Here is a 26,479-nt window from a genome sequence, read left to right on the forward strand (position 1 = left end):
TGCAATTCTGCACAAATCAGCGCGCATTGAAATGCATCGAGTGTCACTATTTCATTAATAAAAATTTAGGTATTACATTTACTTAAAAAGGAAATTATAGAAATTATTGGAAGTGTAAATGTTTCACTTTTTGTGTATGATTTATTTATATTTTATTATTTATCATATTCCATTATATATAACATTTATTTAATAAAAAGATTACATACATTTTTTTAAATAAAATTTTTCTCAATAAACTATATCTAATGTATTTTACTACATTAACATGTAAAGGAGCAAATTTATTCTTCTCAAGGTGATTACTATTCTCTTATACTTCTGTTTTAATTCAGTAAAAGCGAATTTTTACAAATTCCAATAATAGAAATGCTTGGTTCTATTAACAGATTAACTTGTCGAAAAAATACCGCTCCCGTGAAAAGATATATCTTTTTGTGATGATTTATAAAGAGTTGTTTGCGTGTCAAATATCTCAAAATATCTTTGATATCTAAATACTGATATCCGTGAAGTGATGTGTGGTGCAATCGGTTTGATATCAGTGCTGCAGTTCACACTTTTATCGGCTTGCACAACACGAACCACAAACGCGATTCACGCTCGTACTCTTGCGGGAAGATCTATTCGAGATGGCCACATGGGGTAAACGCCTTCCTGTCGAACGACACTGAAACGTTGAAATCGGGGGAATTTCTATTTTCTTCAGTTCTGGTGCTGGTTGCACCGCGCGCGTCTCTACGAAGTCTGTCGATGGAAGAAGAAAGCGGTCGGCAGAATAAAATGCTGCCGACTCTCATAAAATGATGAAGGTGAAAAAATTAGTTTTATGCAGCCGTTTTTACACGAGATGCACCGCGCATTCGACGTCGATGCAATTTGCAAATCTGCCAAAAATATAAATTCCATATATAATATAAAATATAATAATTCCAATTTTTACAAGTAAAAAACCGGAGTATAGTGTCGTATCACATTTTATCATAAAGAAAATAAATTCTGTAAAATAGAATGTCCTATGCCATCATCACTCATTTTATGATCAACAAAATTCGATTTTATTTTATCAAAAATTATCCCGTTTAATATCATTTTTTTTTTAGTATTAAAATGACAGAATAAACTAATAAAATTATAATTTTGACATGTAGATATGTCATTTCCACAATGTGAATGTGACATTATAAAATATACTCTCAGTAATTATATACTCTTATTAGATTTTTTGTGCAAGATTAACTTTGGAAGAACAGCATAGGTATATAGCTTCAGTAAAAGTACTTAAAGAATAGACGTTGAAAGCTTCTTAAAAGATTTGGATGTGTCTCATGTTTACGTTAAAGTGGTAATTTGACACTTGGCCACTCAGTGCTATGCTGTTTGAAGGTAAGGAGGAATATATATCTCGCAGATTCTAAAGTCTAAACATATTCTACGTGAAAGAGCGGAAGAGAGTAGGCGAGGACAAAACGAAGACTTCTCAACGTGGCCGTGTTATGCGTTTCTCGCATTTCGAGTGAGTCACCTGCGGTGTCTCTCGACTTAAAATAGTAAGGCTAACTCGGCATAATAAATATAATAATGCGTTGGGTGCACTCCTGCGTTCTCACAATTATAAACAACCAAACTATTGTGAAGATGTTGACTATATATATTAAAAATTGTTAGAATTTGGTCTCGCGTTAGAGAAATATTCGCGCTAAGTCAATATAATTATCAACAATAATAAATTAAGAGAGAGAATACACAAAGATTAAAATATACATTAATTGTATACATCTCAGAGGGAAAGAGAGTGCCAAATATGTGTGTTAAAACGATATGATAGAAATTTGAGGAACGCCAGGCAATTTCTGCGTGCGAAATATGTTAACATCATTTCTGAACAAGTGGGTGGTGTTCAATGTAGCGTGGAAAGTAAACGAGAACTCAGAAAAGGAGAAGTATTTGAAGTGGAGAGAACTGCAGATAGAATATAAAATACAGTGTAATAATAAGACAATATTGGTAATATCCTGACTAAAAACGATATATCTTAGATAAAAATGCTGTAATATAAGGAATATATCAGAAAAATTTTGCGTTCGCTTCAATTTATGGTTAACTTCGGAATGTAACTTCACTTGCCATGTTAAAGTAACCGTAAAAATTTACGCGCATACCATTTCTCTTCATTGGCACTTTATTGGAATTTTATTCTGGTCGGAAATACAACAGTAAACGACGTCGATCCGGTCGGGCTGTGACATTAAGCTGCTTTCTATTCTCTATTCCATGTGCAAATGAATGCAAATACGAAGGAAGCGGTCGCGCGAGCTTGTCCAACCGGAGCTACACTTGGCCGTATCTCCAAAATACCAACTCCAAAAGTTACAGATATTGGAAATGTTTTAAATTGCCACAAGATCCTGAATAAGTTTATATTCGCTTCCGTTTATATCCTGCACTCTTATCATATTAAATTTAATAAGATTGCTCGATTATAAATCAATTTTTAGGTGATTCTTGTAACAATAACTTCATTGAAAGCCATTATTACCATTTTCTAATTTTTCAAAATCAAACGCTTATAATTTAATTCTCACTAGTTTTTGTCAAATATATCTAACTAGTTAAAGAATAAAATTAGAAATAGAATACCTTTCATGGTAAAATATTAGTTAGTAGGTATCCATGTTTTACAAAAATTTGAAATATCATACAAGCATTTTTATGCAAATATAAATCTTTGTACGATTGACAGAAAGTACGCTTTCAAAACATTCAAAACATTCCACGTACAGAAAGTAATTAACAAACTCTCCACCATCACTTGCGGAAATATCGAATTCAATATTTATTATATTTTTGTTGCAGTCGTTATTCGAGCCATCGGACACTACGATCGCGGGATGATATACGGCAGAGAAATAAAAAAACGGAGCGATAAAAATGTGCAATGCAATATCAACGTCGCCGTATGAATTATATGACGCTCTATGACGCGTATATCATTCTATTCATTCGTTCGGTGAATCTTGTATAATTCTATATATTTTTTTTTCTCACGTTATTAAACGAATGCCTATTTACTGAGTTTATACGCGTCGCATATTTTCCAGCTGATCGGTAGAATGCATTTTAATGAAACGGATCTCACCGACAGCTTCTGCTAGTCGGTTATTTCAAATTATTTCACGACCGAGACAGTTTTTGCAAAATATCGTCGATACATCGCCGATCAAAATTGAAAATCGCCTCGTCTGCCTATCATACGTTAACGCTTGTGAATTAGAGTAGATATATTTTACGAATTTAAATAAACTATTTCAATATAATTATTTTTCTTAAGCGCAAAATTTGCGTAACCAAAAGTCTCTAAAATATATGGCTTTCCTGCATTTAAAACAAAAAATGTGTATAGTATTATGATTAAAACGCGAAAAAGTTTTATAAATACTATTATTTTATAACAAGAACGCGTGCTTCGAAAACAAATATAAACCCAGCTTTTGCACTAAACGCAGGAAAACATTTTAACATGCGGGGCAAAATTTACTCAACAGTATGTATTAAATACAAAAGGTTTTAAATTCATGTTTTCATACTTTCAAGCGTTATTGTTATAAAGTAATATTGCAGTTACAAAGTAATTCCCTTTTATAGTGTTGCTTTAGAGAACGAGGCATCGTCATCGCCACAGGCCGTCGGTACGATTGTATTATTGCCGATCATAAAACGTCGATACCAGAGCGCACTTTACAGGTATAAAACAACGCGCGAACTGTCGCGGATGGGAAAACGTAACATGAAAGTTTTACTTTACTTCTCGCCTGCACGTCCCCGTCCGCTTTCCCATCTTGCATTCTCGACACGTTGGTTGAAAGAGGGGTTAGCGCCTCTTGACTGGACTATTAAATCCCTCCTGACGTTACAAAACTGTCAGCCCCTGTTCGTCAGACACGTCCACCCTCTTTTCCAATGCGACGACACCGGGGGTGCGACGAGGAAGGGAAAGCGAGGAATCGCTCGTTAATGTCATAAGATCATTATCTTGTCGCGTTAACGAATTTCAAGCAGTTACATTCTCAAAGAATGGCTGTCGTCGTAATTGGCCGTCAAATGTAACTCTTCTTGATAGAAATTGTCCCTACGTTGCCAAAAATTTTAATAAAAAAATTACTTTCCAAAGAATAAGGCAAGTCCAGTTCCAGATTTAAATCAAATCATCTGAGAAATAATTGTGATATAATTGTCTCTAAATATATTGATTTTTAAAAAGTTATGATATAAAATGTATTTATATCTTTTTATTTTACGGTATGCTAAACATTCGTCAAAATCAGAGAAAGATAGTTTGAACATGTTTTCGTATGACAGTTACTAAAGGATATTGACAAATGTATATAGTAATATACTACGTATATATACTAATAGTATATGTATTTTCCACATGTGTGCGCGATTCAATCAAGAAAGCACTCAACCTCGTCGCTCTGATTCAATTGCGATACGCTCGCAATGAGATCGTGCCACCAAAAGCAACCTTGTTCATAAATTCATGTAGCCCATATTATTATCGTTCCTAACAATACGTATTAATAGATTTATACATGCATTAATGACATTTGCAGCGAGAGTAAAAAAGAACGGCTCTCGATTAACTTTGTGTAAGCGAAGCTCGGTCTTTGATTCCATTAACGCGAACGTTACTTTAATTGTTTATAATTGCATCCTGCTAATTATATAAGTGCTTGTCATTAGCACCCAACGATCTTCCCAAGTGCCATGTGTACTTAGGCAAAGGCCACTACTTTGGTGGATGCTCGAGATCCAATTATTGCCGGAAAGTTGGAGAGATGCAATAATTCTCAACATATTGCATTCGAATTGATAAACTTGATGAGAGGCTAAAGGTCTTGAATCATGGTGAAATTAGAGGTATTTACGTTAGCCGCCGTATTTATTCACGACTTTTATATATTACTATTATTAATAAATCAACGATAAGTCTGTGAATAATATTTTACATCACGATTTAAAGCTTAAAAACTGTAATTAACGAAGACAATAGCAAACAAATAAGAAAAGCCAATTAATAAACAGTTATTACAGATTTGCATGCTCGATAAAAAAAGTTTTACTATATAAATAGCTATTATACGCAATAACAATTTGATAATTTAATGTGATTATATTGATACAAATATATCTATAAGTTTTGTGTATGTCTATAACTTTTTTGTGCGATGAGTGATTTTTTCCTTGTTTTTCAATGCACATTAACGTAAAATTTAAATATATTGTAAGAAATGGGAGGTATGTTGAAACGATCGTATTTTTTTATTGTCCATCATCTACACTGTTATATCGCGACTGTTTTGTGTCATTTGTCTGATTTTATTATTTTATTCCTTTTCTCTTTTTCTGCACGCATTGGCACGGATGTATTCGTTATCAACAAAATTCGATTCTGTCTTTTACTTTCACATCGTGACAATTTGCGTGATCCATGTAAATGTCTATTAGATAAGATAACATTCTTACATCAGGCGATCTCCTATTCGCTCAAATGTGTGTATATACTTATTAGAGAACGCATACGTGTAGGTTTGATGGCCGTACTTCATAAAATAGTTTGACTAGTTTTAACAACTAGTAAAAACAAGTTTTATTTAACAAAAATTTGATTGTGCATACTCTGAAAAATATTATAGAAAGAAAAAAATAAATCGTAGAAACAGTTCTTTATCTTTACAGTTTTCATATCCAGTTTGATATCCATTTTGAGAGAATGAAAAGTGGAGTTATATTTTCATTTAGCTGATTTTAAATATCTAAATATTTAAAATCAATTTTCGCGCTACGCGATAAGTTCATTTGCATATATAAACGTTAAATTTGCATTTGCATTAAAAAAGACCGGGGAACAATTCCATCTATTTCGTATTTTCTTGGCAAACGGATGTATTAATTATATAATAGCACGATGCTTAATTCGACAGCTGTGTACGTTTGATCTGTGACAACGTTTAACGTTTGACGTGCGTTCACGACCAAGTCGATTGCTCTTGCCATCCAATTGGCGTGACAGTATTTTTCCGGCTTTCATGTATGAGGTTCCAATCAAACAATCCTCGTATGCGTACCGCCCATTGTTTTCGAAATTTTTCTGCCGCTTTTAACGAATGGCCAGTTAGTCCAGCAGATAAAACAGAAGCACGTACGTGGATGAGCTTGATAAAACTAATGATTTACGGAGCACGGGCGAGATCACGCTCTCTCCCTCTTATTTTCATTTAACGGCAAAAATAATAGAGTCAAATGCAAATTTATAAAACAGCACACGGTTACTAAATCCCTTAGCGTTGATTAAACTTTAAACAGAAGTTGCGTGAAAAAAATTCTTTATATTTTCACTCACTCATTTACAGGATACTTGAAAATCTTGTCCTTGTATAAATAATATTCAAGATGAAGTGACTTACCTGTAACATAAAAAAGATCCAGTAATATTATGAAAATAAATACATTTAGTAAATAACAGTAAAAAGTGAGAAATATTTTAATTGTAATTAATGCTAGAGAGTTACATATAATCGTATTCTTAACCAATTATTTATTGATGCAATTAGTTTAGTATTTTCCAAGATTATAACGCCGAGGGGAATCAAGTATCATCTTATTTGCATATCCAATTGCATGTGTAAATGATGAATACTTGATCTTTTCATTATTGTAGCATACACACAGAAAAATATTCTACAGAAAAGTAATTACTTATTTTAATTTATTTGTTTTAAGTAATATAGTTTTCTTCAACAAAGAATATTTTCTTCATAATAGTTTTAAAATATATTCTTGGCACAAGTCTTAGAAAAGCTCATCATTTTGTGCTGAAAACAAGAATTTATACTTTTTTCAAGAATATTATGTACTTAAGTATATGCTTCTCTTGCGTAGACTCTAGGTATATAGTAAGTAAACCGAATTCTTGTATTAGTTAAATATTCTTGTTTGAAGTAGACTTGCTAAGACCTAGAATATATTTTGAGTAAATGTGATGCTTGTGATGACTTTATAGTAAATTTGCAGATATATAAACTTATCGAATACTTAGAACAAATAATATTTACTTGCAGGTATGTACTTTTCTGCGTGTAGGCGCCGCGATGTTTCCGCAAACCATCACTTTCTAAGTAAAACAATAAGCTTTTTCCCTTCCTTCGTTTCTATACCATGCAAGTGGATTTGTACAGCAATGTCATATCCAATTCGCGTGCCTGCCGCTCATGAAGGCGCTCAATCCGCCTATGGAAGTGCTCTCGACGTTTCATGGGCAAACGTAGCGACTATGTGGCATGGCAGAATTAGGGGACTAAGGTAGCAATCGCGGATTTTTATAGCCCTACCGACCCACCATGCCACGAAAGTATCCAAAGAGACTAATTTGCGGTTTCTCGAATTGCATGTCAGCGAGCTCTTTTCGCTAGGGCGAACGTTCTTGTTGCAGGCGAGTTTAAAATGACGGATCTCTCCTAGTTTGAAGATCGATAGTCTCGAGATAAAGAGTTTGTGCAACAAAAAATCTAAAGATTTATTAAATCTTTGCAAGCTTTGAGCGCAAAAGTTTATATTGAGATTCATTCGCAACTACCAATACAGCCAAAAATCTACAGAATTAAAAATTTGGTTAGTGGAAACTGGAAAAACAAAAGTTTACAGAATTGCGACATAAAAAATATACACCACAATTACAAATTCAGGTTCACGATTGTTGTTGAATAAAAATTCTATTAGGCATCAATTCCTTCTCAGTTTGTTTCTTAATTTGACATTCTTCAATCTTCAAGTAAATCGAAATCAATTCGAGGCTCCGACAAGTAATATCTCCATTGCGAAGGATCTTCACACGTCAGATAGCTTCAGCGCTTTTTAATTAACGTGAGCGGACTAAAACAATGGAGTGTATAATACGACGCTCCGAAATGTTCAAAGTATCGGCTCATTGCCGAAGAGCCACGGAGAAACGTGGACGCAGCAAAGGCACAGCGAGCAATAATGACAAACAGGATGAAAGGCAGAGGCAAAGGATCGTAGGACATCGCGTGCTTTCAGGCCGAGGGTGAAGAAGAATGAAAGAGGTGCAGACAATACGGCGTATATCTGCAACACCGAGTCGCTGAAAGAGAACCGGAGAGTGCGGTCGTGTTCTCTCGCTCCTGTACATTGCTTCACGTTTATGCTCTCCGTTTTCCTATGTTGTCCTCTCTCATCCTCTCAGCCTCTCATTTCCCCCCCCCCCTCTCTCTCTTCCTCTCTCAATGCCTCTGGATTCCTCACCGAGGCTTTGTTACGTTATTTATTCGTTTAATTAACTCTCCATCCTTCCCCTGCTCGCTCTTTGCAGATTTTAACACCGGCGAGACACGCGACACTGCCTGCCAGGATTAAATCCGGTCGCGATTCATTTGTGACGTTGCGATAGAAGAAAGACGCACGCTCGTCTGTTGGAATGTTTATTTATTAAAAACGCTGCAGCCGGTGCAATCTTGTCTGGTGCTGTAACTCTCGCAATTTCCCTAATTGTCTTTTCTTGTAGTTCTTTCAGTTTCTTCGTATTTTGTTTAATGGATAAAACATGTTCAATATAATGCAAATTAATAAGTGCACTCGAAGCGTCTAATATATCAAATTAATCTTTCAATTAATAACATTATTTTTTTTCTGAAAATAATGAAGTAATTATCACAAAATATATTTATGAAAAGTGTCAAACTGTGAATACAGATATGTTCATGTAAAATAAAGATTTTAGGCTTTAATATTTTCTTATTTAATGTCATTATTTATAGTTAAATATTACCGCCATACATAACGTACAATCACGTTCAACGAAAGCACAGCAATTATATTTAATTACATTTGTCGTTAATTAATTATGTCTAAAGATATTTAGTAGTTTCCCTAGCTATTTATAACCGCGTATTTTTTTCCAGTCTTTTTAATTGTAAAAACATATACATATAATTATAGTATAAATAAAGTGATAATTTGTTTTTTGTTGAATCTAGATCGCCAGCAAGTTGAAAAGAATTGTTCAATGAAATCGCCACGGTCCTCTATTACTTTTCACCCGCTTGCCGCATCGTTGGCGCCAGAGGTGACGATTAACCCGAAGTAAACAACCGCCCAATAACATGCTAATGCGAACGGGTTCCCGGATTGAGCGTAGGTGGAGTCGATGTCAGTGGATAGGGTAGGATTCCGAAGGGATCCCAGGTGGGGGGGAGGGTTGGAAGGGCAGAATCGAAGGTAGAATTTGATACTACCGCGGTCTGCGACCCAACCACGTTATTAGCCCATCGAATAAATTTCACGCCAATACTCACGAAACGTGCCGCCGGTTAGGAACAGACCGTTCGCGTATGATATTTCAAGAAATATCGCACTCCACCGCACAGAAGTATTGATCCCATATTATTGAATGGAAAATATATTATAAAACGGTTACGGAAATCAATATGTACCGTATACTGTACATAGTGTGTACAATGTACTATTTGATTCGGAACAGAATGGATTTTATGACGAAAATTTGAGGGGAGCTTTCTAAAAAAGTATTTAATTTAATCGTCAGAATTAAGTTTAAGGAATATAAATAGGTACTAAAATCTTATTTTTTAATTATATAACATCTATAACGTAGTCTTTTATTACAAAATAAATTAGGAGATTTATTACCAAGATGTTTGATAGAAGATGTATGTATAACATTTTTTTTAATTTAGGAAAAATAATTATCTGCGTCAAAGAAAAAAATTACACTTTTAATATGCGAAAAATTATAACTTTGTTTCTAGTTTTTATATTTAACAATTATCTATATATTATTTAATTTTTTATAATTTTTTTAATTTGTGTGCAATTGATATTACCATAAACTGCCTGCTTCTATCTGTTTAAGTTTCGAGATTTTATTAACTACACATATAATACATATTAATCATTTTTACCGTCTACGTTGCATATCACAAGAAAAATGATTAAATTAATCTTTGTCTAGCTTTATTATTGGTCGAAGCATCGTATTTGTGAGTTATCGTAAAATCTGCTGTAACGCGACTTCGTGAAGAACGGCGAGTGAGATGGAAGCGAATCGAAGAGATCTAATAGCGCAGCTTCAAGAAATACTTCCTAACTGGATTACAGACATTCCTCTATGTTTCTCATCGAATCAACCGATATACAGTAAGACACCTGGCAGTTAAGGAAAATGAAAAATTACTTCGTAACTTAGTTTTCGCTAAGTGGCCGGAGTGGACTTTCGTGTAGCTGCTTTCTGTAGGAAGACGGATCTAAAATAAAAGGATAAGTTCCAGAAAATACCAAACCATGAAGTGCCTCTTTTCTGGAGCCAGTTGCTTATCTCGACCGAGGAAAAAGAAGAATTGCTTCATTTTGTCCTGTGTAATTTTTCTGATTATAGACTAGAATCGTTTCCAGCTATCAAATAAATAGAGAGTATGCAAAATAAGTAAATATGCAAATAGCGCGTCTCTTCCATGCAATAAAAAGTTAAATGATGCATACAATAAATTCTGTTAAAAGTAAATCGATTTCTTCGTAATTATGTCAACCGTAACGTTTTCCGGGTTAACGTTGCGGGCAAATAACGTATGGCAAAGATGTAATCGGAAAATATTACTCGTATACGGACCGATTATTCACGATTACGTTAATGATGTGTTATATCATTACAAGAACGTGAATAACTCGATAGGTCGGAAAGCTTGCGATCCGATCGATCATTCTCGTGTTATTGCGTGGACATATCGCTAATCGAGATAAATTACGCGATAGTCATTATCACCAGACCTCGTTTAACTTGGCCAGTGATATTTTGGGAAACATTTATTTTAAATTCGAATGTCTTCAATAATTCAATACCAGAATAAATTGTGTTACATGCGACGTGATAAATCATAAAGAACACACAAAGCTTGACAGATCAATATATGCAAACTATCCTAAACCCACAAATCTCTTTTCAACTGCAAGTATTAAAAATTAAATAAAAAATAGAATAAAGATTTCAATATCGAGGCTTTAATAATCATTCAAACAATTTAATATTTGATAAATTAAGATTAAAAACTAGCTTAATTTTCTTTAGATTTCACTCAGGTTAACTTAGTTTTATATAACAGAAATTCCATATAAAGTCAAATGTGGTATATAAAGTCAAATTGCGAAAATATTTATTGTCGGAGAATATAAATTTGAATTTACTATCGATTTTCCTTAAGAGAGCATTGATTCTAAAAAGTCTAGTCGAGAAGGCCGAATTATCTAGAATTAAATTCGTGTAAATTAGAATATGGCCTAATTTCGTGGCGGATAGATTACATCAAGAGAGCGGACGTTGAAGTAGGCGATAAGAATCCTTTCGTGCAAGCGGGTATTATTCCCAAATGGAAAAGGTGGGTGAACTGCGAACCGATCGATCGCGCGAGGAATCGCGTGTCCTGGGAATCAAGTTCAAGCACTCTCCGAGCGATTTAATAGGCGGCTCAGTTGCCGAACTCGCGGGCGACGTAACGATATGGTGCAGCCGAATGACTCTTGTCAAAAGTCCGTATGCGTTCGCCCCGCGCGAGATAAATGCGAGCTCGCGGCGCGGCGCGGCGGCGCAACGTTCTCTAGAATCACGGTAATTGTTACGGAGGTCAAGGGCTCGGGTCGCGGGAATAATTTACGAGTGCTACGACTGCGGGAACTGCAGGCGTGCACTTTAATTTTACACGAGATCGATAGTACGTGTCGGCACGTGTTTACGGTACGTACGACCACGTACGTGCGCGCCTGCCGTCTCGACGTACGTTACATATGCCCTTATCCTTTATTCATATGGCTCCCGTAGCGTGTAAAGTCCTAATCGTCAAAGAGAAACGAGAACGCGCACGCGGAGGCAGAGGCCGTTTCTCCGATACGATGAAACGCCACTCGATAGGGCAACCAGGCAACCGAGACAATAAAATCATCAATTAAAACGCCTTACTCTCCGAAGATACCAGTTATCCTTATCTCGTTGCACGTGACACTCCGCCTTCCCTTATCTTCATCGTCAAAAAATTGAGGCTGTTCGCGATAATTCATCCATGAAATTCATATGGATTAAATGTACGTGTGTACTACGTGAACATATGTTGGACCAATACGTCCCACGCAATATATAATATTCTTGGAATACAAAAATAATCTGCAATATCTAAATCTTAATAAATTTCATATTCATATATTCATTGTTCTTCAACGCATAGCATCAAATAATTCTAGGCAGCTATTTCCTAATTTAAAAAAAATCATGTAATCTGCAATTTTACATTATCTTTTTAAATCGTTACGTATCATTTTCATCGTCAGTTTCTCTCAGAAAGATGCGTTGATACAACGCAACGGCTTTTTTCAAAGCAATTGTTCGCATCTGTGCATCACGATCGAACCACCGCGCTGTAATTTATGCGTAGCTAATTGTGTCTCTCGCATAGCGGAGCTTCCGTTTCCCTCACAGCGACACGGGGAGAGAGATACCCATTGATACTTTATACCCGGTGATATAGAACGTTCGCGCGGCAGTGGGGTGAATGCCGCTCGATTATAACAACCCTTTTACAAAGAGGCTCCTTGTTCGTTTGCAAAGGACCGCCGTTGTAAACAACAACGCCGAGCTTGGGAACACGAGACGAGAGTTGCCGACGACAAGCGCGACGACGGAGGAAGTAGGTCGCTAGGACGAGCAACTTTTCCTTTCAACCACCGCAGCAGCAGACCTGCCTGCTGCATCCTCGCGAGCGCGCGTTTTACTATTCGAGCGATTCCTAGCACGAACGCGGCGTTGATAATGAATCGAGGCAATGCGAAACGCGGCGGCATCGACGGCTGTTACAACAACCGAATTCTATCGCGTTACGAATTTGCACATTGTCGTTCCGCGCGGCGCGAGTTTGCCAATGCATTTACGCTTATCGCGTAAATAGAGTGCTCGAATGTGCGATAAACAGTTGCGTTTTCCTTCAACAGTTATAAATATTTCGTCGCAAACTTGAAACAGTGTTTTTGCATAAATGTTAACGAGTTTGGCAAATTTAAATTTAAACAATATATTAATAATGCATTATTATGATGCGCGTTTAAAAAGGCCAATATGTTTTTGTTCTACGCAAAATATTTTTCCCGATATTTGTCCTTTTCGAAATCAATTTACTTATTGGTAAATTTGCAACAATTCTCTTTAAATAAAATATATACAGTAGCATTTGTTTCAATAATTATAAAATTAAATAAATTTTTGCTAATTTTCTGAAAATTTCTAAATTTTATTTTGACTTTATGGCTACAAAATGATTTTGTTGTTTTAAATCTTTTCGCCATTAATTTTCACTTATTGTTAGCCTCATACTCTATTATGTTCATATAAAAGTATTTACATACAATTATTAAGCGTTCTGCAATATAATTGCATCACTTGGTTTTAGTTATACATATATGCGTCATCGTCATATATAACTCAATGACACGAGCAGGTGACAGTTTTAATTAAAATTTAATTAGCACCGCATAACAACGTTTGTATAACAGGACGTGTAATTTTGTTTCTATAATTGATAAAAGTGCACGTTTCCCTTTAACATGAGCACCATTGACAACCGACATGCATTGTAGAACATAAAAGTAACAATAAATACCTATACATACTCGAATATGCTCAGCAGAAAGTTCGCAGCTACGTTCTCGGACTCGTAAACTTTTCACGGCGGAATCCTTTCGATCAATATCATTCTGACGCTTAACTTTGTTAATCTTGGTTTCTATTGTAATGGATACGTTCTATTTTATATGCCAGAGATTCACATATAGTTTCGAGATTTAGTACCGTTGCTTAATCCAAGCTGTGATTAAGATTATTTAGTATCATATACGTGAACTCGAAGGAGAAAATAAAGGTATCGCATATTGCAGCACAGCAGCTACCAATAAATCTTCTCTCTTTTATTTCTTATTTATTTTTAATATTCTTTCACAGATTCTGCCGATCTAATAAAAATTCTCCAAGTATTCCTGTATTGCTTATATTTAAATGAAAACGATTGAAAAAATCTTAAATTATTCTATTAAGGAAGATTAATAATTGAACATCTTACTTGCGCGACGAACAAGAGAAAATAGGATTAGTTTATGGTTGGATTTTATGTCATCGCAACGACAAGGAGAATGACAATAGCACAATGGAATATGTTATGAGTCATACTACTACGGGCGTAACTTGGATGGATTACTTAGCCATCAGTGGTTACTGCTGGTTATGCTTACTTCGCGGTCGGTTCATAGATCCGGCAAATTACATCGTTGCAAATCGCACCCTTGCAACCGCCACCTTCCGCGCACCTAATTCTCCATGGCCTCTCACTCGTGCTCCCGCTCTCTTTCGCGATTCTGTACTACTGGCGCGTCGGCAGCCACGGGGAGGCTAAAAAGATTACCGTCGACAGATTACCGGATGTTAAAAGCGCTCCCGCGGACGAACCACCCCGCCGGAAGCTCGCGGATTAGCGAACAAAGTAACGACTCCGTTATCCGCTTAAATAGATTCGTTGATAAAATTTTGCCTTCCACCATGATGAATTTTATCGGTTCGCCGCGCACCGAAGGCGAGATGCGACGGAGGGGATTGAATTATGATGAATAAATATCCGGTAAGTGCGCGTTTGTAGCACGAGCATCTGGGGCGAGAGGATAACAGCTTGTCGCTGAAAGGATGAATAGTGACACGAGGCTGCGCAAGATTCAATCTCCGGAAAGTGTCCTTCTCAAGTAACATTAGAACAAACGTGTCAAACATCGATTTCGAAATTATTAAATATAAATTATTCAAAGACCAACTTGTCAAGATATTATCAGAAATATGTATTTGTTGTAAGTTTGTAAAAATGTAATTTAAACAAATTACAAGCTCAAAATTCAATTATAGTTTAAGTAAATATTGGGTATACGTAATAACACTAAATTTTAGTAGCACTTAGAATTATTGATAGAAAATTACTGAATTTCAACAAGGTCTTTTAATAAAATATACTGAATCCTGCAGTATTCTAAAAAGTTATATAATAATATAATAATCAATGACAGTTTATCTCATGATTCATTTCAATATACAATTTTATATAAAGTCGCAACATGTTTAAAATTCGCTTAAACAAGAAATCTATTATGAAGTAGACATTTTTTTAGTTCAATAGCGTGTTCTTACGTTCTGCGCTTTTGGACGTACCGTTTCGATCGTCGCACGGTTAGAGGCGGGAGAGAAAAGGGAGAAAAACTGCAAGACAATGCCGTCAGCTCGAAAAGAGAAGGAATAGCCGGAGCGTGTCGGATATTATTGTCGTCGGTGTAAGTAGGGTGGGAAAGCCGGGAGGGTGGACCGGAAAGAAGGGTGGTGCGCGACCAGACGCACGCGGAGGAGAGAGTCGTCGGTCGCACATGCATCCGCGACGGGCGACGACGATACAATTTGGAGCTTTGCACCGGAGGCATGTGACAATATCACGGCTACGTGCTACGTGCCTCATGGGCGACGCGACGCGACGCGACGCCATGCTCGGGAACTGCTTACGCCTTCGAGGAGAACGCGCCTAACCACCGACACAAGTAGGACGCCCAGCATCTGCACACGTGCCAAGGTGGAGGAAGGGGGGGAGGGTAGATGGGGTTGGGTGGTTTGGCCGGATGCGCGGAGGGATGCTGAGGAAAAGGAAGACGGCGCGGCGTCGTACCCTGAAGTGGTGGATAGGCGCGTGCTCGGCAGGATTTTCTGTATTTGGATTTGTCGGATTTGTCAGAGATTTTTCTCAGACGCGATGCCTCCCACCGTCCTTTCCTTCTCCAGACTGCTACTAGCACTCGAGATCGCCTCTTTCCCCCTCTCCCCTCCTCTCGGCCCCCCGACTCCTTATGTCTCTCATTCGTACGCTCGCCAGAAGTGCATGCCGAGCACTTTTGAAAAGATTTAGCGGAATTTTGTGTTGACAAGCTCCTTCCGGAATAAATAAATTGAAGGATGAAAATGTCAAACTTGAAACTTTTGCGATATTTAAAAATATCTCAATTCATCAAATCTCATAAAAGAGAATGTATTTATTATTAATGTTTGTAATGAAAATCATTGTAATCCCATACGGAACAATAAAACCTATTTCTATATATTTATTATTATTAACATTTATAAAGAAAGAGCTTCTATCGGAAGATTAGTATTTGATATAATTATATATTGTGTTTTTATTTGTCTTTCTTAGCTCTCTTCAGCATCCATCGTGTTTATATAAAAGTAAATTAAATCTATATATTGATTCAACTTCTTTATTGTTAAAAAAAAGAGAGCAATATCGGTTTTATTTTATCGAATCAAAAGATGAAAGCTCCAAGTTTCAGACGTGGGTTATCTGTTTCATCTTTCTTTCGCTATCCGAGGAACGATCGCGTTCGTCGCTAAAACGTTTGTCAGGACGAGAGACGTTGAAGTACCGAAGCCTAACAATGGTACCGCAGACTCTTCACGTCTGATGTCTTGATTTCCGTCAGTGGCTTTGGTAAATCTTTCCGATTCTTCCCGACAGGATTGCACCGTCGCTCGGTAGCTTCGCGCGCGGATTTTAACCGTTTCTCATTTCTGCTTTCGACAGAAAGAGCGACAACGACGCGATGCGCGATGTCTGTCGCGTATACGCGCGCCATGCATCGATTTTGCCGCGGGTAAAAGTGCGGAAAAGAGGACTCGGACTTTGCGTTCGACGCTTCATCGATACGGATTTAATTTTCGTGAAAGCGGACGCGACCGGCGAGTATGCGAGCGATCCGAATAGCCCCCGTGGAACCTGCTACGAAAGCAGAATACGAGAATCTACGGCCAGGATACGTGACCGGATACGACAACTCGAAGATAGAAAAATGATCTATTGGCAAAGTTTGTTGGAGGAGGTGCCGATAGGAAGATGGATGGCGCGGTAATGCTGTTTGCAGAGAGTTCCAATTCTCCCGTTGGATAATATAATTTCCAATCTCGCCAGTGTTACTCTTGAGCCGCAAGTATTGCAGCCCCACGGATTAATGGCATACGAATAGACGCGTGCTGATGACACGACAGGTTGAGATACATGATCGATGTTACTAACAAAAGTCGGGAGGGTAATGCATTTTGTGAGAGTAAACATTATTTATAAGAGAAAATGATTGGTGATAATTAATTAATGTTTGCAAGAGTCAAATCAAGTCAAATAACATACATTTGGAATGCTCATAATGTATTTATAAATAATGTTTATTCGTATGCACTATATTATTATTGTAAAAATATACATGTTAGTGTATTAGTATCTACATGTTATTATTTTCTTGAATCTACATATCAGTGATTTTTTATGAACAGATTTTTAAACGGAAATATATTGCGCAAAATACGATAAATTAACATGAACTGCAAACAAAGTACAAGAAAGAACGTTTTGCCTCATTTAAGATGGCGTAAGATTTGATAAGAATTGTTATCAGTGCTTGTGTCTAGATACGGTGCGATAATGCGACAAATGCGCGCAAACGTGGAACGCTATTCGCGTAGCTGCGTAGCTCGAAGGTGACAAATATTTATGTAATTCACAGTGAGTAAACTGCGCGGGATACCCTAATCGTTCTCCGAGGCGAGATAGAAATCGTACCTGTCGACAAGTAGAAATTAATTTCTATGTGTTTCCAGCGTGGTGAGGCATTCGAATCTAGATAAAGGAACCCCCCCCGTATACCGACCTTTAGGGATCCACAGCGACCCTTTTGTTAAATGAATTCCTCCCTAGAGCCGCACATATCACTTAAACTCTACAATTGTCAAGGAACCTGTAGTATACCGTTAGTACGCTCTTGTAAACTTATGTAACAATTTACCTTTATACAATCGCGTCCCTCGCTCGGTTCGGAAGGAAATATATATTATTTATCTAGGCAAAAAATTATTTATATCGCGCCGCATTGTGCATCGCTTGTTAAAGTAAATGATGCAACCAAACTGCTCATTGTGGCGATACATCGCAGATAACGCCATAAATAATATGCGTCATATGGCAATATCGACACATACCTATTTGCATGGCGTAAAATTAAAATAAACATCATATGTCATGCGCACATCGATATATCATTTATTTTATGTTACCGGCATTATACGTGACAATATGCTACGCTTTCTATTTAGCGATACCATTTTACGTGATTTATCGGCAGCGCGTTAAGTAATTATATTTAAAAAAAAAAAAAGAATTTATCTCTCTGACGAAATATCGTTACACTCTCGCCCTATTCAATCATTATTCTTTTATCACAATATTTTGATAGCACTTACCTACAACATAAAAATTAAATTTCATAGGAATTAATAAAATGCGCACATATTATTCATTTAATAAAAAAATGGATAAGGTATCTATTGGAATAATATTTTTATATAAGCTATCACTTTTTTATTTACGTCACACAGAAACCGGCTATGTTGCGCGAATTATTTACGAGCGTTTCACCCCTAAAATGTGCCATATCTGATAAATGGACGTTCCCAACCTTTTTTGAGGACCCTTTCCAATCGATAATTTATTATTTGCCGAATACTGGACAACTATAGCTTATTGAAAAAAAATTCTTCTTAATTTATGCGATCAGATTTTTTTAATTTCACGGATTATTCAAATGCATTCGCTTCATTATATTGAAATTTTAGCAAGCCTCGGCAAGCATTTTTAAAAAAAAAGAGGAAAAATTCCGCTCTTCGAATCGCGCTCGTTTTACATAAGATGGGTACATATTTTAGCGACATCCACTCGGCGGGGGGTAGATGAAAAAGACTTAGGAGCACAGCGATGAGAGAGGTGAAGAATGGCGCAATGTCGCACGTCGCACCGAAGGTCGAGGGAGAGGATTTAGCCCTCTCACATCGGAGGAATGTCGGCGAGTTATTTTAGGCCTTTCCAACTCCCTTATACCATTCTACGGAGAGACGCGTTTACGCGACGTAACGAAATAATGAAGAAGGGCGCGCGCGCGACACTCTCCTGACTTTCGACGATGAAAAAAGAATCTTTTCTCTACAAACATTCCCTTATCCCTCCTCTCTTTTCCATTCTCTTCTCTTTACACCATCTTCTCGCTCTTTCCTTCCATCTCTCTCTCTCTCTCTTTTATGATTCCTGAAAGAATACCGGAGCACACGCTAAAGGGAATACTTTACAATGATGAAGAACGTTGTGACATTTTCCGCGCATAAATACTTTTTCCATTAGAAGGGAACATAGAGCAGAAACGTGAGCCCTTGTTCTAGGAGCCTCTTTGTCCCCGTAAACAGCCTTTTTAAAGCCGTGCTTGTGAAAAAGTTACGGATTATCTACGATGACGTAAGGTCGCATTTTCGTGCGCTCTCAGGCTGAAAGCCTGATGAGATGCAATTAACGGAATTTGGATCTTTACGTTGTTTATTTTAGAAATCTTGTCCTTCCTGATCAAGATGTTCCGGAGGATTCCTGACTCGACACGGGAAGAAAGAGCGCGCTCGCGCGCGCGCGCGCTTCAAAGCGTAATGTTTCTTATATATTGTGCCCCTAATATTATATGCGCTTCCTCTTCTCTTCCGCTTGAATTTCCGTTACGAAGGAAGTCTCGTATCGGATATTCTCACGGCGAGTTTTTTCCATGCCAAGAGGTATCTCATTCTCAGCTTTCGCGAGCAATGAAATTATGAAAAATAAAGAACCGAGCCACAAACGGCACAGGATGAGCGTTAAATTACATTTTCCAGTCGTCCGCCAGGAATTAAAATAGAGAGAAAAATAAAAGTCTAAAGTCAACGATTACTCAAAAAAGGCCGCGATATCTTCTTAGCGAATATAAAAGAACTTTCATAATTGTTTTAGCAAAAACAGCATTATTTCAATCTTTTACGAATAAAACCCTTATGAGCTGTAATAATAATTCGAGTTCCTGTTGTACAGCTCTTTTATTAACATTATTATATCAAATTAATTGTATCATGACAAATTTAGGACGTAAGAGTATTTTTCATTAATTAGTCACCGTTATATTATAATCAAATGTAGTACAAATTAGCGGCGTAATCTTAAGTTCATTAATAGCGGAGTTTTTTCTCGATTGTAACGCGCTCAGTAACAATTATTGGGTACAATAACAGTGCAGGTGCGACGCTGCGCTGTTACATCATTGGTACAAAGCAAGAAACTCTAGTTACACACGGTTAACGTTAATTCGGCTGCAACCGCCTCTTGAATATGTTAATTAACTCCGAAATGCGGCGATAACACGGAGTTCCGTATGATGTATGTAAGCCGTACAGTGTAAACAAAACATTTTAATAGATTTTGCCGATGGGCTATGAGATTTGCCAATCTGGCATAATGCAGAAATTTCCGTAGCCTCTGTTATCAGTGTGAAATGAGTAATCGTAACATGGGCGACCTACTTTCACATTAGTCAGTAATTATTCAGCAACGCACAAATGAACGTCATTGAGTTTTGTTACTGCAATTAACAATTTGCCTCAGCAGCAAATAATCTAACGTTATTGTTGCTTGATATTCCTACGCTTTCTGTAGAATATCGTGATTTGCGCAATAACTGTTTGATCTGCAACCGTCAAAATACTTGCAAAAAATAGCAAAAAAATTTCAAAAACCACCATAATTGTCACAATCCTTATTTACCATTTGCAAAACTTTATATATAATAAAACAAAAATGCCATTGACAATCTAAGTTATTTATCTTGCCCTAAAAAAAATACGATTATATTAAACTTAAAATAAACAATACACAAAAATCCTTTTTGTAATTTTTTTTAAACTTTGGAATATAAAAACAACAACAAAAAACTCACGTATTTTCCTTCTGGTCGCCGTTGGCCGAGTGCGACGGAGACGGCTGGGTCTGCTGTTTGGAGTAGGGATGGTGGTGCACCACGTTGTTGTTATTATTGTTGTTATTATGCATGTGCACCTTGTTAGCGTTGCTGTCGGTGGGGGAGCCCGGCGAGATTTTACCCGCCAGAGCGTTCAGTGACTGTAGCATTTTCATCGGAGTTCGTTTGGCGACCGGAAGTCGGTGCCTCCTTCGCTCGGGCTCGTTTATCGTTGAGGAAGACAGGATTATTGTACGCTTACGGTTTGAAGGCGTCAACCCTCAAACTCGACTGTACTGTGCACGAACAAGCTACTTCAAGAAGGGTCTCAGGCGAACTGCGAGAACGGCACCGGACACTTTCGATACACGAATAACGACGACTCGAAATCTTAGCACGAGGCGCACACACTTATCACGTGGATTAACCACGACAACACGAGAGCACACGGCCGAAAAAACTGGTCCCGCTGAAGTCTTGTTCAATTCGTACGAGCGGCGCGACCCCTGACAGCGATCGATCCGACCTTTCGTTTCGTATATACTTTAGAACTCAGACAAATATTGGAGCGTCTTTTGAGATCCGTTGTGACACAATCCAGTTGTGGGCGCGAATACGAAACCCTGTGGACAAGTATCGGTGACAGATAAGGATTTTATCTACATTCACGGATGATTTTATGTATGTGATTATCGATGCACGCGTCATTAAATTTAATCAACGAGCTTATGCATTCGTTATCAATTTAAGATTCATGCAAACTGACATACAGTATGTGCAATACTGCCGATTCGGACTGATTATAAAAATAATTAAAAATATAATCAAGACCGGTATTCACAGTCAGATATATATGTGTTTAAAATCGTTTTAAGTTCGCATCTTCAGATTCTATAGTAAATAAAACAAATTATATAATGCAACCTCTAAAGAGAGATAAACTTGAGATGACCTTAAATTATAAGATTATAAGATCTAACTATGAACACCGGCTTAAATCACGTATCCATCTGTATATTTATTTTTGTCTCTCCTGAATATTCTAATTCTCCACGTTTAATGATATTATTTTTATCAATTTCACGAAAACCTCGTGTTCAGAGATCGAATTAAAATTACTTTCTTCACAGAAATTATGTAAAACAATTATTAATCTGATACCCGTATTCCTATATTATCTGTTTCTATTTTAATCTAACAAAATTTAATTAATTGTGTGCGCAAAAGAAGTTTTCTAAGTATACTCAAATTTTTGAGGATAAAAATATATCCAGATATACTAAAAGAGAAGCAGAAACATTTTTCTTTATACAGTTAACAGTTAATTAGAAATTTTAGCTCGTTTAATTGAAATATTGAATGTTATATAAATGCTAAAAATTATATAACACTATATTAAAATAATGCAACATAAGGACAACGTCATTTTTATCACTGACGAGGAAAACTCGCAAACTCAAAAATTCTGAACAACTAAAAGTTTTCAAATTCATCTATTTACTCCCCTCCCCCCTACATGTGTGTAAAGTTTCGTCAAAATCAGAGTTATCGGTTTCGCGCGATTCCCTCGTGAGTATAATATGCTGAACTATTTTTCTTAATAAGATTCTAAGCGCCTTATCGACGGCAAACTGCATGTTCGTCATTATAATCTGTCCGTGCACGCGGAACGAAAAACGCGGCGTAGACGTGGGAAACGCACGTAGACGAGCGCCGAACTGGAGAACACGGGACGACACCGTGGAGAAAAACTGACTAAGCGGGCGCGTGCGTTGTAAACTGCTTTACAACGAGTCAATTAAAAGTTTAAGTTTAATTAGAAACTCGAGTCATGTGCGGTGCGCGAGCGAGGATGGAAAAGGAGGCTGATATCGCTGCCCGTTCTCTCGCCCGTTTACCGCCCGCCGGTTTTCTTCCTTCTCCCACCTCCTATCTCTCACCTTTCTCGTACCTCGTAGTCGCCTCGCCTTTCCCATCTGCGTAACTCCCGAGTCCCGAATTATACCGGCTCGCAAACTCCCTTTTGTTTCGCGCGCGCGTTCTCGCATCGGGTCAAGTCTTGGAAACCCCGGCGCGGCGCGGAAGAACGAAGAACGTGGGAGATACGCGCGATAGGAAGAAACTGATGGAGCTTCAGCGGAACGATACGACGGGGAGAATCCGTCGCCTGAGAATTCGAATTAGTTTCCGCGACTTGGCGCGAAGGAGCATTTGCCGATTTCCCGTCGCAATAGGACGAAACTCTATGGACTCTTCAACTTTAACGAAACCAAAGCGGGAGAGTTTATGAAGCGGAAAAGTGGATGGCACTTAGAATCTTCAAATGTGTCACGACATGTCCCTTTTTTTATATTTTATCTGAACTTTATATCGTATGGTTAATTTAAGTATATATTCCATTTATAAATAATATTTTCAATTTTGATGTAATTGAAAAAGAATTTCAAGAATAGAAGTTTGAAAAATGAAAATGGAAATTCCTTCCTATTCATTTATTTTATATAAATTGAAGTAAAAATTTAAATAAAATATATATGTAATTCTGTTTATCGATCCAAAATCTGACATAGAAATTATTATTTTCGGCTTTCCAAGATTTTGAGTCCAATTTTTTATTTAATCGTGACAGTTGTATTTGCTGATGTAATCTAACTAAAATTTTATCAAAATTAATCTCTGAATTAGCGAAAAGTTGAGTGTAGATATAAAAAAGACAGTTGCTGTACGCAATATATAATATAATTTTACAACTTTTCTTAATTTATTAATCAAATTATGTTTTAAGTTCAATGAGATTAAGAAAAGAATTTCCGGTAATTATATAAAATAAGGTGAAGTTAAAAGAGTCGCAGTTGAGATAATTTGAAGGTCCGTCGTTTTTACTAAATCTATTCTTGCAAAACCAAGAGAGAATTGAATAGATACTTGCAAATCTGCCACTGCAAAACGCGGAAGGAAGAGAAGCCGAGCCGACGCGACGCGACGGGTGTAAGAACTCACGGTGAAGAGATTTTAGCTTCTTGCGGATTACATTTGAAGGTCCGAAGTCGAGGGCAAAAAGACGAGGGCGCCAGGAATGCGCTGGTTTGAAGGGAAAAGGCAAGTTGAAGTGGAGGAGCGAGAATTCACGGCGAGAACGGAGGGATATAATTACCGGAACTACAACGGTTGTCGAATGTCAAAGAGATCGCGCATAATTTAACACATGAGGCGGAAACTGTACAAAGCGCATGACGCTGTGGGCGGGAAAAATAGGAAAAATAGAGGAGAGACGGAGCACCGTCGTTTGCGGGGGCTTATGCCGTAAGCGACAGCGAAAAAGTGAAGAGACGAGGAAAAAAAAGGCGCGACGAGAGGAAAAGGGGGAGAACAGAAACTATATCTTGATATGCTACACCTAAACCTTTTGTCCCGTACACATTTTTGCCTCTCCAGCTCTATACTCAACTTTCGCCTCGCCTTTCCCCCTCGCCTCCCCTCGCCCGCTCTCACCCACACCCTCGGTACACGTCGACGCTCTTTGTCGGCACCCACTTAACGCGCTAAAGCGTCAAATTAAAAACTCGAGGCACCCTGAAAACGGCGATTAATCGCTCTCGTGGCAGTGATTGCCCGTTATCGTTCTTGCTCGTTGCCGTCGTCGACTTTATAGCGCGTTTCCCCCGCGGCTCTTTTTCTCACTGAGACCGCGCGACTTCCCCGTACCTTTTTGACTCACGCGACACCACTGGACACCTGGCCGGAAGCGACACTTTCAAGATACCTCGTCGGAACTGCAGAACGTTGCGCGAATCGCGAGATCACTGTGACCTGAGCGGCGAAACGATCTCGTCGACGGCACCTGAGCACTACGACTGATGACTCGACGAGCGCAGTTGCCGACCATCGTATCTCCGGATAAGCCTTATCGGTACCCAAAGACCCCACCCTTCGTCGGTGGGACGCATCCCTCGCGTGTCTCTTTTTTTTTTACGACACACTCGCGTACTTTTCTGCCACGTTGACGACAAACTATTTCGCGCAATTCTCTCGCTTGCGCTGTTCGCGTGCCGCGTTTCTCTTTCTTTCTTTTCTTTTTTATTACGATGCACCTGACACCGTCAGACACTGTTAGACGTCAGGCACGTCGCTCGAGTCACCAGCTTATCCGGAATCGTCGACGAGGAGGTGGTCTTTGGAGTGGCATGCGATCGTTCATGCGCGATCCAGACGCGTCATGACGACGCTCGGCGACGTTTTGGATAGGCGAATCGCGTTAAGGAGTGCTTTTCTCACGGAGTCCCACAATGATGATCATTTCTCTCCCGCGTTATCACTTATGATCCATGAAGAATGAGGAGCCGCGTCGATTTTACGACGTCGCCATGTCGATCGTCATCTGCAAAGAATGTTCAACAGTTAAAGATATTGTACTCTCCTGTTTTAATTAAACGTCGTTGAAGTCGTCCGATCCAAAATCGCAAAGCTAATAATTATAATTTCCGTTAGCATCTTCAATTAAATTCGGATCATTAAAAATAACAAAGTATTTGTTATTGGTGTATACGAAATGTGCAGATACATTTTATTTCTTAAATATCTACAGAAGATTAAAAATTAATGAAGAATTTATAAAAAAAGAAATAAAGAAATATAACAATAAATTTACTAATATTATTACCTTCGCCGATCAGAGAATAAATCAAATCGGGGAACGCAGTATTCAATTCAATTAACATCTCCACTTATATAATTGTACATACGTAAATTGTAAATTGAAGAAAAACCGGATGGGTGGCCCTAAAAGTGTCTAACAATAGCCCACTTCGTGGGCTAAAAGCGAAAGAATGTTCGTCAATATTTTCTCACTACCAGGCCGAGGCGATGAAGCAGACACCGACCGGCGTTCTTGGAGATTAGATAAGACGTGGAACGCTCCGCTGCAGTAACTTGCACAACGACGCGGCTGCCTGGCCTCGTGAAGACGCTGCCGTCGAGCAAAGCAGCGCGCGGCGCATTTGTGGGTGCAACGGCATAAAAAATATTTGACGTTTATTGCATAAGTAAGTGCTCGGCAATATGCGCGTCAAACCGCTAAAAGTAGCGGAAATATTCAGTGGTCGTACACATGGCCTTACACAGCCATTGCCATAAATTATGGCATTATTGCCTTGACGATCGACCGAGTGACGCTCGTTAAATTGCGTACATGTCTTTGAAATTAGACTTCCGTAATCCGAGCGGCCTCAACGTGAAATTTTAAAATGTTGTCCGAGGTTATCGCGCAATACACGCGTCATATGGTACGGTATAACATTTAACTGATAAACGCGGTGATTAATGCCGTTGCGGATTCATTGTACTGCATCGCGCGTAATATACAAACATCGATAATAAAATTGCAAACATTTTTCATATCCTAAAACAATTATATAAAGAATGTGAAACATGATAATTAATACTTTTAGAAGTAATTCTTGGAAAAGCATCGTAAAAGCAAAATAAACTGTATATCTGA

General features: G+C 37.8%; 1 protein-coding gene across 12 annotated transcripts in view; it reads right to left on the reverse strand.

Moving 5' to 3' along the window:
- LOC112456997 (CUGBP Elav-like family member 2) overlaps window positions 1–26,479 on the reverse strand; it is a 334,288-nt gene that overhangs the window by 283,161 nt on the left and 24,648 nt on the right. For all 12 annotated transcript variants that reach the window (XR_003041043.1, XR_003041044.1, XM_025019829.1 and 9 more), the window contains exons 2-3: window positions 24,688–25,360; window positions 20,962–21,605 (exon numbers count right to left, since the gene is read on the reverse strand). Coding sequence is in view for 10 of the 12 variants with exons in the window: in XM_025019829.1 (XP_024875597.1) it covers window positions 20,962–21,158 (197 nt within the window). In the remaining 2 variants the exon portion in view is untranslated. The remainder of the gene's footprint in view (window positions 1–20,961; window positions 21,606–24,687; window positions 25,361–26,479) is intronic.

This window comes from Temnothorax curvispinosus, unplaced genomic scaffold (genome assembly GCF_003070985.1).
Source record: "Temnothorax curvispinosus isolate PA1 unplaced genomic scaffold, ASM307098v1 QBEX01007396.1, whole genome shotgun sequence".
In the NCBI taxonomy this organism is placed as follows: Eukaryota; Metazoa; Arthropoda; class Insecta; order Hymenoptera; family Formicidae; genus Temnothorax; species Temnothorax curvispinosus.